The sequence below is a fragment of the Ambystoma mexicanum genome, chromosome 3p (genome assembly GCF_040938575.1).
Source record: "Ambystoma mexicanum isolate Mex_15411 chromosome 3p, UKY_AmexF1_1, whole genome shotgun sequence".
NCBI lineage: Eukaryota > Metazoa > Chordata > Amphibia > Caudata > Ambystomatidae > Ambystoma > Ambystoma mexicanum.
Window position 1 is genome coordinate 586,544,128 of NC_090925.1, and position 19,281 is coordinate 586,563,408.

The window sequence follows — 19,281 nt, forward strand, 5'->3', positions numbered from 1 at the left end:
CATTATTGCTAGGTGCTTTGGAAGCGTGAGTGCAGACAGCAATCATACAATCAAAGGGCCATGTTGGATTCTGGCCCCATATGATGTCAAGAAACCCCTCTCAGCCCAGGGTCGGCCAAAGTTATGAACCACACCAAAGGCGTACTGGCTATCAGTATATATGTTTACGTTTAAATTCTCAGAAATCTCACAGGCTCTGGCCAAGGCTATTATTTCTGCGGCTTGTGCCGAGTTGTAGGGGATTCTTTTGCTTTCTACAATGCTCTCTAGAGTAGTGATAGCGTAGGCGACAGTTGATGTGCCATCAGGTAATTTAAAACAGGAGCCGTCACAAAATAACTCTCCATCTGGCTCTTTCTGTGGGGTGTCACTTAAATCAACTCTCCCCTTTGTTTCTTCCTCAGTAACCATTAAACAATCATGGGGAGGTGATTCGTTGTCACCAAGTTCTTCTGTGGGCATTGGCATTAATTCTGCTGGATTCAAAGCGCTACACCTCATAATTTGGATGTAGGGCGCAAATAAGATGATTTCATATCTAGTCAGTCTAGCAGAGGTGAGGTGTTGCGTCTGTGTTCTATTTATTAGAATGTCTATGGCATGTGGCACCATCAAAATTAAAGTGTGCCCCAATACCATCCCTTCCGTTTGTTTCACTGACGCAGCAGCCACTGCAACAGCTCGCAAACATCGTGGCAGTGCGCGCTACAGGGTCCAGCGCGGAAGAAAAATAGCTGCATGGCCTATTTCTTCCACCTTGTTCCTGTGTCAAAACAGCCAATGCCCATCCTTCACTTTCGCATACAAACAGTCTAAAAATCTTCTCATAATTTGGTGTGCCCAAAACTGGAGCAGAACATAATGCAATTTTCAATAACTCAAATGCTCTCTGATATTCTTCATTCCACTGCAAAGGCATCACAGCATCCTTTTACGTCAATGCCACCATTGGTTTGACAATTAAAGTTTCCAATCCACTGCCGGCAATAAGAAGCCATGCCTATTATGGCTCTGACTCCTTTCTGTGTTTTTGGAATAGGCATACCAGAAATGCTCTCTATTCTCTCTGGCGTTAGTCTTCTCCCTTCTTTCGAAAGTAAGTAGCCCAAATACGCCACTTCCTTTCGACAATACTGAAATTTTTTCAAGCTGGCTTTGTGGCCATGCACTGCTAAGTGTGTTAATAGTAAAATGGCACTTTCTTTACAAATCTTCTCGGTGTCTGCAGCGATCAACAGATCGTCTATATATTGTAGCAATACACAACCTGTTGGTAGCTCTAGCATATCTAGTTGTTCCTTCAATGCCCTGCTGTAAATACTTAGACTTTCCATGCATCCTTGTGGAATGCGCGTGAATGTCAATGACCATCCTCCTAAAGTGAACGCAAACAAATATCTACTATCCTTGCTCACTGGAATGCTAAAGAAAGCATTCTTTAAATCAATCACGCTAAAGTATTCTGCTGATGCAGGTATCATTGTCAAAATGGTGGTGACGTCTGGCACTAAGGAAATTGAGTGTCGACTACCTTGTTTAACGCGCGTAGATCAATGATGAAACAATAAGGTACCTTGTTATCTCCTTTCTTGTATACCGGAAGAATGGGGCTGTTGCATGTACTACCTGCAATTTCCTCAATTACTCCTAATTTCACCAAATCTGAAACAATCCTTTTCAATCCTTGCTCTCCGTCAGCTGAAATTGTGTACTGTGGAATACGCGGCAGCGTGACCCCTTCTTTCAAAATCACTTTTACTTGCTCTATCTTTAAGCATCCCACATCATTGTCATTTATTGCCCATATACAGATTGGCACCTTACTCAACACTCCTGGCAAGGGTTTAGACAAAAATTCAGACTCCTGTGCATCTTGGGGCCAAATTGTTAAAAACACACCATGGGGAGTGCAATGAATAACTGCACCTAGTTTTTTCAATAAATTCAATCCCAAAAGGTTTTCACCACAATTATCTGTTAAGAGAAATGGACAATGCTCAGTGAATGGACCTATTGTTACTGGGACTGATTGGGACACTGGGTTAATTACTGGACAGTTGCCTTATGTTAGGACTGTCCTATTGAGGGAATAACACATCGTCCGATGTGTAATCACTGCTATTGCTGTAATACGCATTTTGTTGTGTATCAAAAATGTTCCCATCCCTTCCTCTAGCTCCCCCATTCTGGGTATTCCCATGTTGTTGGTTACTCTGGTCCTGACTCTGGTTGGTAGTGTTCTGATGCTGACCTTGATTCTGACATCCTTGGTTACTTTGGTGCTGCGGCATATTATTTCTTTTCGATCCATTTGCTCCTGAGTGCCCCCGGTGCTGTGTTCTCTGACCACCCCCAGTTGTATTTTGCAAATGTGGGCATTGCGCTCTCCAGTGCCCTTCCTCTTTGCAGTATGCACACTGATTCTGCCCCAACAGTCCTGCATGCATATTTGAATTACTCCTTCCTTGTGCGTTCCCCCTCCCTCTGTTGTGTCCCACTACTTGCTGAAGTAGCACTCTCGTCTTCAATAAGCATGCTCTCAAATCCTCCCCCACCTGTTTTAACAATAATAACTCATCAACAATCGCCTTTTGCATCCTCCCTTTCCCAACGTCCTTGCATCTATACCCAGGTGGGGTAAACATTTCAGCATATTCATTATCAAGTTCATTTTTAAGCTCAAAAAGTCCATATACATGTTCCCTTACTTCTTCATCTCTTTCTCTACAACATGCTAATGCATTTAAATCTAACAATCGTTGTGGCGGTAATTTCCCAATTAACTGTTTCCATCTTCCCACTAAATATTCACCCATGCATTCCAACACTACTTCTCTTTCATTGCTTCTTCGGAAGTCATACATCGAGGCCAATGCTGTCGTCCCATCGTTCCCATCTATATACATCTCTGCCTGAACTTGCAATTCCCGCTTCCTCTCCTTGCTGATCGCACTGCGGGTCACTCTTGTGCATCCACTTTGTACAGTCCCATCTCTCGCCTCTGTAGTTTCAAGTTCAACCGTGGTTGGGACGGACGGGACTGTGTCTGTTTATATGGCGGGAGGTGCGGATGGGATAACAGGAACGGGAAGTGACTGTTGTGGTACTGGCTGGCTAATGGGAGGTGCTATGTGCGCAGTCTGCAGCTGTGCTAGGATTTCAACCATTGAGAGGGGCGCGGGGGTTTGGGCAACAGGAGGGGGCTAAATAGTGGTTCTTGACGCGTTTGTTTTACTTTCTGGTCTTGGACCCCGCTTTGTATCGGTCAACATTTTTTCTATTAAATCATCTGCTATATGCAATTCTTGTTGTGGGTATATTCTTTCTATGTTGAACTGTTCGCGTCTACCTGTCCTTCTCAGACTCTCAGTCCACTCCTCCTCCTCCTTTTTTTCCGCTATTTCAGTTTTTGATTTATGCCTGCGCGCATGTTTCTCTCTACTTCTCCAACGAATCGTATCTTCCCTTCTCCAGTCCCTAAGGATATCGAATGCTGCGGGACGTGCTTTCTTTCTTATCAACACCTTCTCCAAGTTATCTATTCTCTCAATCTCAAAACTCCCATTAATCGGCCACTGAAAATCTTCTTGGTTTCTGGTTTGCTTATGCCAAATCTCACAGAACATTATCGCACCGATACCATACTTCACATACATCTCGTACACCGGCGTTCCCCGAGGTGGTGCAACTTGGCCATCTTCCAAAGATTGTCTACCGCAGCGGAAAAACCCCGCTAGGGTGGACAATACCCCAGGCATGTTTTACCCTTACCCTCGGCTAATCAACCTTACACTGGGCGTTTGATTTTGCAAAGTCAACTGTCAACCAATATCAGGGCTATTTCGAATCGGGGTACGACTCACCTGATAAGTCAAGTTGTCTTCCAAGACACAATTTGTCCGTACACTGACGCAACCAATGACGTTGTGTCTGCGTCTCTTGGCTCTGCCTTGATTCAGGACCCTCGCCTCCTTGTTCTCTGGCCGGGCACGTCGATCAGGGATCAGATGTACGCAGATCAGCATAGGAGTATCATCGCTTACACAGTGGCACCCCGAACACCTCTTGAACCCGGCTCGATCGTCCAATCCTTGCCGTTCTCTCCGCCAAGTGGGGGAGGGTCCCTATTTGGGTGCCATCTTGAAGGGGCCCCTAATGGACCCTCGCGTAGTGGAAACAAGGCAAATCACCACACACGAACTGACACGCCATACACGAGGTTGTATTCCCAAAAGCTAGGGTTTATTGCAAAGCAAATAGTCTCAGTTGGCCAACTCGGTCTCACGCCCCGTGACGTGTGTCTCCAGACCTCGAGGGACGCAAGAGAGCAAATAACGTACATCAGTTACATATATACAAAATGGACATCCTGCAATCATTCATGACATGTTCATTACGCCCATTGTACAGTTTCTTTGAACTGGGTCTGATGATTGACAATTTCGACGAATATGACACCTTCAACATCTATTTTAGCAACAATATGCAACATCGCGAGTCTAGAGACATATTTCTTTGTTGAACAGAACACAGTGCTTCTGTTCTTGCAGGACAGCTGCGTAGGGGCCACATTCCAGGCCTCGCTATCTCCTATTTGCTATTTGTGTCCTGGGAGTCAGCACGCTCTACTGGGCTTAGGAAAGGGGGGCCGTAAGAAAAGCATAATTCAAGCCTTTAGCTGTTTCGTTCTAGCATTTCTACCATATTAACAAGACTGGCTGGCATCAGTGAAATGATTAAATGCCGTGTTGCTCTCCTCCAAGGCTATATGTGGGAGGGGATTGGGCATTCCTCTTTGGGGCTGACTACATTATGTTTCAACAAATAACTCCCAGCCTCGCGGCCTTGCTCTTTCACTTTGAACAACAAAGTAATCAGTGAAGCATAATAAGCATAATAAGCAGAATAAGCTTTCGGCTAAGCAGTTTTGAACAAAAAGCAATGAGCGAACGTTAGAGAACAAAATGGCGATTCTAGCTACATCAAAATGGCCACACATTGGTCAAACTTATGAGTCTGTATTTCTGACGTTTAGTGCATGAGACGGTTGGTCGTCGGCCAATATGATACATTGCCATTGGTCATGAGAGGTATCTATTTTTCTATACTGACAGGGGAACAAGAGTTTCCGGTAAGAGAAATTAAGTCATTGCTATGGCCAGTGAGGTAGAGGACTTCGATCACAACCTCTCTAATGCTCAGGCTGCCGTAAAGGTAAGGCTATGAGTAAGGGTTAGTTAGTAAGGCAGGAGGTCATTAATGCGATATGTTGTGACATGTCTTTTCTCGTGATCTGTCAGGCAGGCACTTGCAACTCAACTGTAAAAACCTACGAGAAATCATTGGCAGTCCATACAAAATCTGAAAACAACAAATGAATGGGGAGTTCCTCTATAAAGCCATTGTTTGATTGCCAAGACATGCTGCACTTGCCCTTTATCGTCACATAAGCGCAGTTTCATGTCCCCACTCACAACATCTGTCGGCGGCATTGATATTGCTGGCTATGACGTTGCCTCGTGGGTTCAGAACTTGGAGCATCTGCTCACAGGTAGCAGCTGCATACCTCTAAACTCACACACTTTTGGCAGGTGAGACCTGTCATATAAGCAGCTCTCTTACCCGCCAAGCCACTTACTCGGCCATATAAGTGAACATGGTTTCACCCGCTAAATACAAAATCGTGTGTTTTCACCTGTCCACTGGCCACAAAACGTTGAGTGCTTTTGAGCAGAATCAACTCTGACATTTGCTTTCAATCCCTGATATTTTGACACTCTATTAGCCCTAAATGAGTTTTCAAAACAGGAAAACTAAGTGTTTGTGTCTTTATTTGGCTGGTTGGCAGGAAATGTCAACCAGAAGTTATGGCTGTCCTTTCGTAGGGTGCCCTTACAGTGTTTCAGTGCTTGAATTGGTGATGCTAAAGTGGTTAGTGAAGGGGTAAAGTGTTGGTACATAAAAAGAAGGTGCAGTAATGGGGAGAAATAGTATAGTATGAGATACATTTAGAACAAATATTGGACGGGGCGCTTGGCCTTGCTCTGCCCAGGTAGGTACAATTATATAAACAATATGATTGAGCAAGGTCATAGAGGTCTAACTGCTGAAATAGAAATACTAAATCCTGAGTTTTCAAACAAGGACTCGGTGGACACAGGTTTTTTTGAAAAAATATATATACTGCAGTTCTTATTTAATTTGTATGCAGTAAGTGTAGGAACACATGCCATTCACTGCCCTTCATACAGGGGTGTGAGTTAGATTCAAGTTGACACATTGCATATGAAAGAGGTGTTAGCGTCCTGCCTCCTTTTGTCCATTCTGCACTCAGGCCTATCGCAAGCCTGTTTCAATTAACTCTCATCAGTATGCACTGCCACCAGAAAACCTTTAGACAATAGAAAGGGCAGATCCATGGGGCCTTTGATATTTTAATTAGGATGGCCATGGCCAGAGGAAGGTGTTGCCTTCCCCCTTCCTGAGATGCTTTGATGTACCTGTGGTTGTCACATTCCAGCTAAATGTGACAGGGAGGACTGCACATGTAGGCTGTGCCTCCTCAGAGTACACTTGACAATGTGTTTGTTGTGCGGTGAGCAGAGGAAAATATGAGCGGATTAGCCCCGCACATTTTCTGAGGTTGATCTCCTATCATTCATTTTCATTACAAAACTTCAAAAAAGCCCAGGCGAGCACACCTGTGGATGGTCGTATTCCTCACACAGTGTGTGTCTGATTCTAAGATGTCAGCATAGTATAACTTGTGTTTTCAGCTGAGGTAAGCAGAGGGGGCACCTAGCAACTAGGAACCCTGTTTATAGAATATATTTCTGGCTGTGACCTTGATACTCCTCAGGGAGAAAAATAACACACAAGGATATACTACATCCACTGACTAAATTCCATTCAACTTTTGGAATATTCTCATTTTTATGACTGGGTGTGTGGGGACTATGGGTCGGGAAACAATAGCACCATGACATCAACAGCATATTTTGAATTCTGTTTCCTTTTCCTCACAGGTGTTACCATTATTTTGTATGACGCATGCCAGCAGACATAGGTAGAGGGACACTGCCAGGGCCCGTTTCAACGTGCCTACAAGCACTACGTTTTTATATTGTTGCACAGATGTCACCCCTTATTCTCAGGTAAAGCCCTTTCACCTGCACAGTATGCAACCTCTGCGTGCAGTGAGTTTGCAGACTAGTTTGCGTTCATTGATTTCTCCTTCCCTTCCCAGCATACCCTCCATTTGTCCAGGTTCCCTGCATGGGCCGTTGGATGCAGACTGGGCTTTGAGCCTAATGTAGCCTAATGTACGCACGCCGCATCGACGAGAACAGCACTTTATTTTCTTTAACAGAGGAACAGCGACAACAGCGTTAAATCAGATTAGACTGAAACAAGTGAAAGAGGAAAGACCTGATTAATCCTATTTACTAATACAAAAAGCTAAAGATAAGTTTAAGTAGGCCCATTTCGTTTCAAACCTGCATCACTGCAACCCAATATGGGTCAGTCACTCCTTCTGTTCACATGACTTCTAGATAGGGTGACTAGACGTCCCGGTTTTTGTCGGGACTTTCTGGGTATTTATGCCTCTGTCCCGGGGTCCTGAGACTTTTTAAAGTTTAAAAACCCTGTTCCACTATTTGGGGATCGGGTGGACACCATCCTGGTTTGTGGCCCGATATTATGATTTTTCTATCGGTTTGGCAAAAAACCAGGGTGGCAATCACCCAATCCCCAAATCCCAGATGGGGTTTTAAAACTTAAAATAGTCTCGGCACCCCGGGTGCTGTCATCACTCGCTTTTCACCCCATCCTCATACCTTCCACCTTCCTCCAGGTCCTAATAAGCGTTCTGTTCCTGTAACATGACAAGGGACAGGCCACCCACATAGAGTACACCGCTGAAGTTGTAGTCCTACTTCTATGTCAATGGCCTGTCCCAGATTTTTATTTTCAAAACCTGGTCACCCAACTTCTAGAAGAAAGTTCCAGAATTCCATTTATCTGACACACTCTTTGCGGTCAAGATTGGTTGCCCGTTATTTGCTCGGCGCCATTTTCCTCACTGCACTTTTACCCTTGCGAGTTTCATTTTTTTTTTCATTGTTTCATTTTTTTTTATAAAGCAACAGAGACACCCTATACTTCTTTTTTCATGCTCTTTTCTACTTCCTAATTAAAGGAATTCCTGTTTGTTGTAGATTTTAAACTGCATGTGTCTCTCCTAGTATGCATGCAACAAGCGTATACCGCAGCAAAAATACATCACAACCAATATTAGCCAATGGTATTCTTTTTGCTTTACCCTTTGAATGTTCCTTCCATTTGACCTTAGAAATCACGACATGTGGAAGCGTTTTGAGCAAATAATCAGGTGAATGTTTTCACCAATTATATCAGCTTCAGGCATGGTATTTGTCTATTCTGTTGGACTATTGTGCAGCGATGCAGAAAGATATTGGGCCTCGTTATAAGTTTGCCGGTCCGATGAAACAACAGTACCGGTAAACTTGCTGGTACCATTGTTACCGGACCTGCAAACTATGAGTTCTGCTCGCGGGTGCCTTCCCGCCTGCCAGGTCTGACCGGTCGGAGTTACTGGCACCCGCGAGCAGAGCATGTCGGATGCACCGGCACCATTCTCAATGGTGCCGGTGCATCCGACCTCCCCTTTCCCATTGAGCCCTATGGGGCCATAATGACCTGGTGTGATGCTGGAAATGCATTGGAGGGACAGGGCCTCCCTGCCCTTGTCCTGTAGTCCTTTTACCTTTGTGTTCTTTATTGTTTTCTGCCCAGGAGTCCATGTGGGACTCCTGGCTGTGCAGCTCTTCCTGTTCTTGGTTTGGTGTACAGACCCATCGGATACCCTTATGGCACCCGTGGGTGGGGGTGCCATAAGGGTATCCCCTTAGTGTCCCTTAGTGCCCCTAGTGTATGTTTTTGGGCACCTGTGGGTGGCCCACAGAGCAGGGTATGGGCTGGTGGCAGCTCCATGCTGAATTTGACAGGTGCTCGGAGTATCCTCCATTTTGGGATACCCAGGACCTGCCATTGGAATCAGTTGATTCCTGATGGAAAACAAGATGGCCCTTGTGGCCTCTTGCTTTCTATTGCCTGTTACCTTGTTTTCCCAAAATCCTGGGAAGCCCTGACTCTGTCCCTTCCCCCTGACTGGCTGTTGGGTGGAAGTTCCATATATGGTGTTGTTGTGAAGTCCAGTCCAGACTGGCTGGAGCCTTCCCAGTGACTGTATGTTGTGGGTACACCCTGTGGGTGGGACATGGGTGAATGGAGTGTGTGACCAATATGCACTTCTTGTTGTGGCTGTCTGGTTTCTGGTATGAGAGACAAAGACTGAGACAGCCCTGCCCGAAACTGGCCTGAATGCAGTGTGTAGTGTTGAATGGCTGGGTACTTGTCCCAATCCACATTCCTTGTTGTGAGTGTCTGATTGTCTGAGAGGGAGGAGGATGGCCTGAATGCACTGTGTGCCTGATTGGCTGACTGACTGCATGAATGCCCTTCTGTATGATTGGCTGCTGAGTGTGACCCAGCAATGTGGATGAGAGACAGAATAGTATATCTGGCGACCTCTCACCACTGGAAATTGTTCAGAAGCTGTGTCTACACTTGAAGAGTATCTGGAACTGATGATCCTCTATGCCCAGCTGGAAGAAGAAGACTTGCTGTTGCATTTGCTTCGACCTGATCTAAAAGCTGCCGAATTCGTCGAAGACTGATGCGAGAGAGGACCTACTAAGGCGCCCCCTTCTCATGCTCCGAGGGACCATTAAGCACCGCTAACCTTTGCCGAAGCTCCCTGGAAGTCAGACCCTTGAAAGGCTGCCGACTAGAGACGGGGACGAAGTGAAGCACCAGGACTTCGCCGCTGTCGAAGTCCATTGCCCGCGACCAGGGTTTGCAGGTTTGTGTTACCGCTGGAGGCCGTCGAAGTTGTGTTGCCCAGACGCGGGGACCGCTTGACGCCGTGCCGCCGACGACCGGAGCCGCCCGCTCCTTTGCCTAAGAACATTCGAATCGAAGGACTCCCTTCAATGACTCGACGCCCTTGCTGGGCCACAGTTCTTCAGAAACTCTTTGCGGTCCCGAACAATCAATCGCCGAGGTGCACCGCACACCTCATCCTCGCAGGACGTCGCCGACGAGCACCGCCTAGATCGACATCGTGGTCTCGGCACCCTCGAACTTCTCATCGATGCCGTCGACGCCAAGTTCACCATCTTCGACGCCTCTCGACGATCCGTGACTCCTGCTTGAAAGGGGGTGAATCAAGAAGGATCCATCGACGCTTCTTCGAAGAATTCTGCTCCACCAGGTATATTGGGGGGGTAAAAACATTATAGGAGAAAGTAAGACTTATTGATCAATGTATGGACTGGGCTTGTGCTATATCTTTATTTTACAGGTTGCCCAAGCGGGGGGATCTCCACCCAGAACTGTGCTTAAGTGTAGAGGCCAGTAATCTGCCTATTGTTTCAACCATCTTGCTTTTCCTCCTTTCTCTACTGCTGGTTTCCTTGATATTGATCTGTGTGACATTCTGACAGTATAGTTGATGCACTTTAATGAGATCTGATAATATTGGTGGTACCACTTTAGAATTGTATATATTTGCAATTGTTGATTTCTGAGTACAAAGTGTGTTATTGTGATAGTGTACATACCTTTGAATATTAATTATATAAATCCTGTGTTTTCAGTAATACAGTGTGTGGACATTCCTTTGTGGGGGCTTGGGGACTACACTGTACTTAAGAAACAGCCTGCATCACCTCCTGAGAAGCTAGGCCTTGATTGCTCGTCCATTGCTACCTTATAGAGAATTTTGGCTGGGGTCCTCTGTGCCTCTCCTCTACCCTCCAGTCTTTACACCCGGTAATTGCCCATTCACGGGTGCCGGAAAAGAAAATGATACTGGTGGCAACCGTGCTGGTTTTACCGGCACGGCTACCGCCAGTATGGTAATGAGGACCATTATTAGCTCTTCCATTATGTGAAACAAGTCCTGTTCGATCTGCAAAATGGGGCCATGTGTGCTTTTGACCCCCATCGTAGTGAGTACTGTTGGCTCTCTAGAGAGTCGATTGAAATGAACCTAGAGTCGATTGAAATGAACATGGGCACAGTGGGATCAGAGTTCTCCACCTTCTGCTTGCCTTGACCCCGGAACTGACTCGCTTCTAAGAATTCTACTCCACTTTCCTACGATCGGATGTGTGGGCAAAATCTACCATCATTTTTTGGAATATGTGTATACATGCCATTTTAGCCAATTGGAAGGGCTAAATCATCCCGGCCACCTTATAGAGTGGATTCTGGCCAATTGGGACGAGTGGAATGTCCCCATCCTCTGATAACCAAAAACACCCATGCATTCTATTTGCTGGTAATGTTGCGCTTATGGGATTGGGTTGAATTCTGACTAATCATAGCAGCATTTGGTGGGTAAACCCTAAATTGTTCAATGCTGGCAGTATAGCAGATAGGCAGATTTGTCATCTAAGGCATTTGTCAAAATGGGTTTTTCACCCTCCATGACTCCTAACACGTGGCCAGTGCCGGCCCTAGGATTTGCAAGCTTGCCAACCTGAAAAACACCCAAGTGGGTTGTACCCGCCCCCTGAAAAAAGTTACACTGTCCACCAACATGTATCCTTTACTTGTGCTCAGAATAGCAGCACATGTCTACAATCAGGGAAAAATAAATTGTATTTATATATTTATTTGTTTCATTTGTAAAGCGAACATACAGCCCAGAGGAATTATAAATGCACCAATGTCCAGGATTACAACCTCTCTTGCCACACCATGAGCAAATATTCACGACTCACTTGCCCTCGCATCATTTCCCCTCCTCAACCCCATGTCTGGCTTTCAACAATACTCTGCTATATGAAGATGACTTGAAAGGTACTCATACCATATTAAGGTACCCACTCAAATATATAAATCCTGACAGAAATATGTTAAGCAAAATGTGTACAATCATAGCATTATTCCTCCACCTTGAGTTGGATATTACAAATACCAGATTGCAATTCAGCAAAAGGCCCAAAAATTGCCTTGTTTTCCAAGACATATAACAACATGTAATGTGTTAAAAGGTTACCTGTTTGTATTTAAGTGTTTGTCAAATGCAGGCTTCATATACGATGTGATGAAAAAAAATCACATTCTACCAAAAATAAACCCTTTTTGGTGTGTTAAATATGAACATCTGAAAATACTGTAGCAATTTGAAACTGATTTGTGTGATATATTGTAATTAGCCTGGAGGAGAGTGTAGATTTAGGAAGCTAACTGGTGCTTTGTGTGTGCTTTCAGAATGAAAATGCCTATTTGCATTTCTCAACACAGAAACGTTGCAAACATCTCCTCCAAAACACTGCTCTCTTAAATGGGCTATCACTTGTCAATCGCCCCCACTTTAAATGCTCTGCTTGAAGAAAGAAAGTTATAGGTAGTTGTTAAGGGGCCTGCAGCATCTGATATGATATGATATGGCATTTGTAAGGCGCCTATGCACAAGTGTTTCAAGGGCCGCTGGGAGTGGGTGTTGGTCTCTAGAGAGCCACAGAAGGTTGGCTCTCTAGAGACCCTGTGGTCTGTGGCGACACTGTGGCGTTGCGCACGCTTAGTACATGGAAGCTGAGCTACCCCCTATAAAACAATATTCTTGGTATAGTTGAGGCAGGCACTGGTGCCTGACGGGCCCCCCTCTGACAGATTCTAACAGCAGGGCCCTGGATCACCACACAGACTGCCCATGCCTCGGCCGGCTTTGCATGTGGTCAATTGTTGGGCATGGCTCTTCCCTCCCCCGCTTGCGTACAGGTGGCACCACTCAGCAGGTCTTCTGAAACAGGTCAGGGCTCAGGTCTCACCGGTTGGTGAAGCACTTTACAAACAGTTGTATCTGTTGCTGTGTACCTATGCGTAGTCTGGCTCTGGAATCCGGCAAAGGCACAGGGTATGGCCAATTTTCTGTAGAGCTTTCCCCAGACAACATAGCTGGATTGCATGCCCATACAGTCACCAATGTGGTGGTTAAAAGCTCCAGGAGTGATCACTTCTGTAACCCCATTGCTTTGAATTTACAGGGTGATAAGATAGGATAGGTTCTTTATAACGTGCTTAATGCCCAGTGATTTCTAAGCGCGGACCCGGGGATTGAACGTGTGTTGCTCCGTGGCGTCTTGCTTCCAAACCGAGCACGTTGCCCCTGAGCTATCATCCGGAGTGGCAAGCAGGGGTGGACTGGCCTATAGGGATCTCTGGAGATTTCCCGGTAGGCCTCTGCATCCTGGACCTCTTTTGTCATAGGAAAAGGGTTGGGCCTATTGAAAATGTGTAATATGGGGCCACTTTGAAAATTATTTCCAGGGCCTCTTTTGGTTCCCAGTCCACCCCGGTGGCAAGTGCACTGCTATGGCTCGTGTTACCCGACTGCTCTGTAGGCAGCCTCGAGACCAATGCAAATGTACTTTCCACCTGAAGGCTTTCTGGATTGAATTGTTACTCGATTGATCCACCACTCGAACCATTGAAATGGTGGATACACATGGGAGCCAATGACATTTCCTCTAGTTCCCTGGTGATCACGTGGGCGGCTGTGGAGCACGTGTACAGGTCTGGCGCTACTAAGTGGGTGCCTTCTTGCCAGCCGGTCTCAGTGTGACACGCATTAAAGGATTATTGCGGCTGCCCCTGCGCTGCAGCCTTCCAGCCTTTCACGAAAAGGGACTGGGGCGCACTGGCCGCAGCTCTTGCGGGTTACCCTGTTTCTTGATGAGACACTTAATATTTCCAACCCGTGTGCCAGCCCCCCACCGGAAAAGAAGTGCCGCCAGCCACGATGAATTTCTCATGGAAAAAGCAGGTACAAAAATGCGAAAACGATGTGACCATATATAGCAATCATGTTATTGTCGAAGTTTTTGTTTTAAAGTTATTTATTTATTTACTGGTTTTAAATGGCAAACGCAGTTGTTTTTTGGGACCCTGGGAGGAAGAGGAAGGGCAGAGGAGATAGTTCCCCGTCAGAGGACTGTCATTCTCACCCGTGGAACCTTCCAGATCAGTTAAGTGCACAGGAGGGAGGTGGGGCATGTGCTGATGTGCACACATAAGTACTTGCAAATAGAACAGTAAACAAGTAAGTGCAAGAAAGGGGTGTGCGCACACCAGAGTGTGCAACGCTCATTTGAGCGCTGGTGATGGCCTTTCCGCCGTCCTCCCCGGCCCCACCTCCCCCCCCATCAGAATAGAGGAAGGGGCCCAGTGTGACCCCTAAAGAGTTCAAAGGTCCCGGGTTCTTTTGAGCAGTAGCGTTTTCACTCTTGAGTCAAGACTTGACTGTATATCTCCCTGGGAGCTGGAGTCATATTGCTATACAAAGATGTCCCTACTGTGTGCAAGGATCTCCCTACAACTGCGTCTGTTCTGTAGTAATGTCTTGGAGCCCAGTGACCTTAAGAGTCTACACTACAACTCCGGTGATCCTTTACCCCTGGGATGTGGGCTAGGGCTGATGGGAGATGAAGTGCAAAACATCTGGAGGGCAACATAACGAGTAACATCTGGCAGGCCGGTACTTCCTGGCAGCTGCCTCTTTACATATGAGTTCCTATGATAGTCGTAGTGCAATGCTTGCTATGAACGGTAACGGAAATCAGCCGTAACATCTCTTGGAAAGTAACGGAAGTAGCAACAGTTTTACATCTTAGGAATCGAAGGACGGATACATGAGCTGTCTGATTAATATCCGCCAAGGCCTTCCTTTGCACACGTTTTCAGCCAGAGGCTGCGCTGCAGTGTGTGGCACGTTGCAAGCAGTGAACATTTTACATGGGCTGGGTTTGGCTAATTTAGCTTCGCCATAGGTTGAGCTAGAGGTCGTTTATGTTGTGCAAATACTAGACCATGCGAACACACTGCACACATCTGGAGTTCAAACTGTGAAAAAACGTCAAACTTCACGATAGGGTTTCAAGCACCTCTTTATTTATATAAATGTCCTTAAAGTGATAAATACTATTATGTTACAGTGGAGTCGGGCATTTCTTGCTCCTGGCATCAATCTGTACCAAACACGCCACTGTAACTGGCTCATTTCTGGCAGAGAAATAAACGCCTTTTAAACAGTATTCAAAAAATACTGTTTACGATGACAACATTTTAAAGCTTCACACATGAACTCCCGTTTACCAACGAAAGTAGAAATTAGAGTGTTGGAAGTAGGAAACAGACGAAAGAGCCAGGTACACATGTAATCACACTTGTGTGCTATTTCAAAATAACATTTGTTGAAGTACGTTTTTTTAAATTCAAAATCTGATAAGGAAATGAAACATTACAGTACAGAAAGGAAGACCCCGCCTCACATTTGGGGGTGTAACCCCCTAATGGCTGAATGCAATTTGGTATGGTCCGGAATGATCTATGAAAGGAGATCGCAGGGGCTAAATGGCTGGTCTTGGAACCTGGGGCCTTGAGCTGTGATCCCGACCTCGGCACATGCCCAATCAAAGCACGCGAATCTGGGCGAACCTCCTCTCGATGCACTTCAAATTGTAACAATGTAATGTGAAAATAGCAAATTTACCGTGTGCCATCTCGTAATGTCCCAAGGGCGTGTCCCCATTTCTGCCGACTCCCCAATGCTCGTCTCTATAATCTGCTCTCAGCAGCCAGTTCTATGCATGGCATACAAGCTTTCATAACCTTGCGTTAAGCGGTGCGCTCGATAAAGAATAGTCGCATTTTAGGTAAGAGCTGACGGAACATCAATTATTGGGTATCCAGTGATAAAGTCGGCTGGCAAATGGCCGCCGGGAGCCAACATTTCCCAAAAAATCGACGCTCAGTAAAATAAAACACTTTCCCCAAATATTCTAGGATTGGAGTTTATAATATAAAATGAGACCCCTCCTAGAATATTTGCAGAAAGTATTTTCGGGGTCAGGAAAAAAAAGTTGCCTACCTGGTGACTTTTTCCAGGTGACATTATCACATGAAACCAATCATTGGTGGAAGTACTGAAGTTGCTAGCTTGATCGGAAACAAAGAAAGGGTTGCTTTGGTTCAGGTCATTGGATTGAGAAGTTAAGTTTAGGGGTGAAGGTAAGGTGACCAGATAAAAAAAAATGGGACAGGCCATAGACCTAGAAGTAGGACTACAATACAACTGTAGTGCTATTTCTATGTCGCTGGTCTGTTGCGGGGGGCGGGGAGGGAGTGTGTTCACAGGCGCACTTCTCTCATTGGAGGAGAGCACCGGGGAGGGGAAGGGGGAGGTAATGGGGGCGTGAAAAGCATTCACGCCCCATTTGCGCACAAGAAAAGTCACACTCCCGAAATCGGGTCCCGGCAAAAACCGGGACCGGAGCCAGCCAGCCAGCCTTCCAATCCCCAGGGTTTGGAAAATGAAAAAACTCCCGGGACCCCAGACGGAGGGTGATTTCCCCGGACTGTCCCGGGAAAACAAGGATGTATGGTCACACTAGGTGAAGGTCCCGAATAGCTTTTGCCTTTCAGCCAGCTCCGGGTCACCTTACTGCAGCATTCTTTTCCTGGTTTCCTCTAACGCGGGACAAAAACAACAAAGGTGGGGGGAGAGAGGTCATCTGTGAAGAGAAAAGCCCCCTAATAAGGGGCACCAGAAAGTGCAGCAGTGTCAGGGTACACAGTTTAGTACTCAAATAGCACTGTCTCTTCTTTCAACGAGTTCCCTGTCCTCTCTCTGCAGCGTTCTTGTCAGAACAAGATCATCGTAGGGGGTTGGGCAAATCCAAGAAAAGAAAGGCGCCCAAAAAAGAAAATTAAGCCAGACTGTTGCTTTCAGTCTGTATAACTGCACAGAAGAGCTGGGGTTATATCTCCAGTGTCTATCTGGTCTTTGCATCGAATGCCATTGCATCTAATGCCATTCCATCAACATTTTTCCATCTAAAACATTTCCATCTAATGCATTTTTTTGGGGAGTAAAGGGTTAATTTTTGCTCAGGTGCATTTTAAAGGATAAAAAAAGGAGGTAAAAAGAAAGGAAAAAATTGCATTGGATGGACATTTTTTAGATGGAAAAATTTTGATGGAATGGCATTAGATGCAAAGACCATAAACCCTCCAGTGTCACAGACAGCGCCAGGATTGTAGCACGCATGGGTTACCACGCAGACCTCGGCACACAGCAATCAGTAACAAGCCTGAATCTTTGTGAGGTTATTCGGTAGGGGAAGATGTGGGCCATTGGTGAACTTTGCAACAAGGGGGCTTATTTCAAATGCGATGGTGCTTTACATGGATGCGATGTGCAATAGATGTGAAAGCAAGGCTTAATGCTTCTACTCCTGCAAAACAAAAGGGGTGATGGCTGGAAGGTTTGGAATTAATCCTAACCTCTGGCATTGCTCTGGGCAACCCTCCAGACCACTGTTCTTCGCCTTACAAGCCATTACAAAAGGGCAAAGACCATATGCAAATCAGGCTTTTGCAATGGCGCAGGCGAACTAAAAAACGGTGGTGTGGAAGGTTGCCCAGAGCAATGCCAGTCGTTCAGAATAATTCAGTGATTCACATTATTTCAAAACCTTCCACCCATCACTTTTTTGGTTGTAGTTTGTCTCCCTATGTGAGAGAGGGTATGCCCAGACATGGGTCCCTTTCTGGCAGTGCCATAGGGAACCAAGCTGCACCTCACTGAGGAGGCTCAACAAGGCCGAAACCCGTCTGGGGTTGCTTGTGTTTCTGTGCAGAGGGGACCTGGCCTAGCAGTTCGGGCAGAGCTTATCCCATTGCTGGCAGTAACTGACTGATTAGCATTTGGCAGGGCCCCTTTTGCAGTGGCACAGACGGGCTAAAAACAGTGGTGTGAAAGGTTGCCCAGAGCAATGCCAGTGGTTCAGATTAATTTGAAACCTTCCATCCATCCCTTTTGTGGTTTTATAATGCCTTTATGCCCTCCATTTAATTCTCTGCCACATATTGAAACAGTGACAATGGAGGGAAGGCAAGGAGCAGACATAAGGTCTCCTCACTTTTGTTTTATGCAGGCGGAAAATGAAAGGATTCCAATTGAATTCGATTTGGTTTTCTCCTGCTAAAGAACAGGTGGATTCCATAGGAATCCATTAGTAAACACCATTAACAAAGTCTAAGTCACAGGTGATATTTACTTTTTCACACGACAAAGAGGAAATGAAAAGAGTATAAGTAAGTTGCCCAGTCTTTACTCTTCCCTTCTCCCTGCTACCTTGGAATGTTTAAAATTGAGTGCAGGCAACTTTATAGCCCATAAGTGCTGACATTGCTGGTCCCCTCCACACAGTTGACATTCATTTTAAAAAAAGGCTAGAGGAGGCTGCGGCTATAATCCCAGAAACCCCACATGACCAAACATGTGTGATCCTGGGCATATCTCCTTCTGCTTCATTGTATTTGTGGTTTTACATAGCGTGCACCTAGCTAGGAAAGCTACGGGTGCTGCACATGTCGTTGATAATAACATTTGAGATAAGGGGGTAGCAGTATGTGGCATGGGGTGAGATGTGATGCAGGAAAACAAGGGTGCTAGCTGGCATCAAGCTCTTGACTGAAGAGTAAGGTCTTGAGTTAATTTCCGAACCGGCGAGAGTAGACGTGGTCTGGATTGCCACCGGGATGGTGTTCCAGTAGGCAGGGGCATAGCAAGAGACGATCATCTTTGTACCTGCAGAAATAATGACTGCTTAGCAGCAAAGTTAATAACATCATTGGGTTAGCTATAAAAACATGTGGCAATTCTGATCAGCCTGGAATCTCAGAGAGGTGATTAGCTTTGCAGTCTATTGCTGCATCAAACTCCAAATTCCCAGATAAAGGTACATTTGCTGAGCATGACCAAGGCTGGCAGTGTCCATGGCGGCATAAAACTGTCTGTAATGTCAACCACGGAGCAGGAAGGGTTCCTGGTGGCCATGGGCGTAATTATAGGGGAGGCAGGTTTTTTGTCCCTACCAAACTTTTGTGTCATACCTTCTTGTCTCCCCCCCCATCTTTTGGCAGGAGGGTTGGGGGCCGCATTGTGACTGCTGGCTGAGCTGACCACGCGCAGAAGAAGAAAATAAAACTCAGCTCAGCTTGTTGCGGGCACCCTAACAAACAAAGATTCAATCGCACAGCAGAGCAGGTAAGAGTTTCATTCTCACTCTGTTTTATTGCAGGGTGTTTTTCTCTGCCCCTGTGCCATATTTCTAAGGTGCC

At 45.9% G+C, this 19,281-nt stretch overlaps 1 protein-coding gene across 2 annotated transcripts in view; it reads left to right on the forward strand.

Annotated features, from left to right (window-relative positions):
* HNF4A (hepatocyte nuclear factor 4 alpha) overlaps positions 1-19,281 on the forward strand; it is an 801,419-nt gene that overhangs the window by 306,285 nt on the left and 475,853 nt on the right. The window contains exon 1 of one of the 2 annotated variants that reach the window (XM_069651330.1): positions 13,802-13,921. The exons of the other annotated variant lie outside the window; for it this stretch is intronic. Coding sequence (XP_069507431.1) covers positions 13,831-13,921 — 91 coding nt within the window. The 5' untranslated portion in view covers positions 13,802-13,830. Of the gene's footprint in view, positions 1-13,801; positions 13,922-19,281 lie in introns of those variants that run through there. 2 annotated transcript variants of the gene reach the window in all.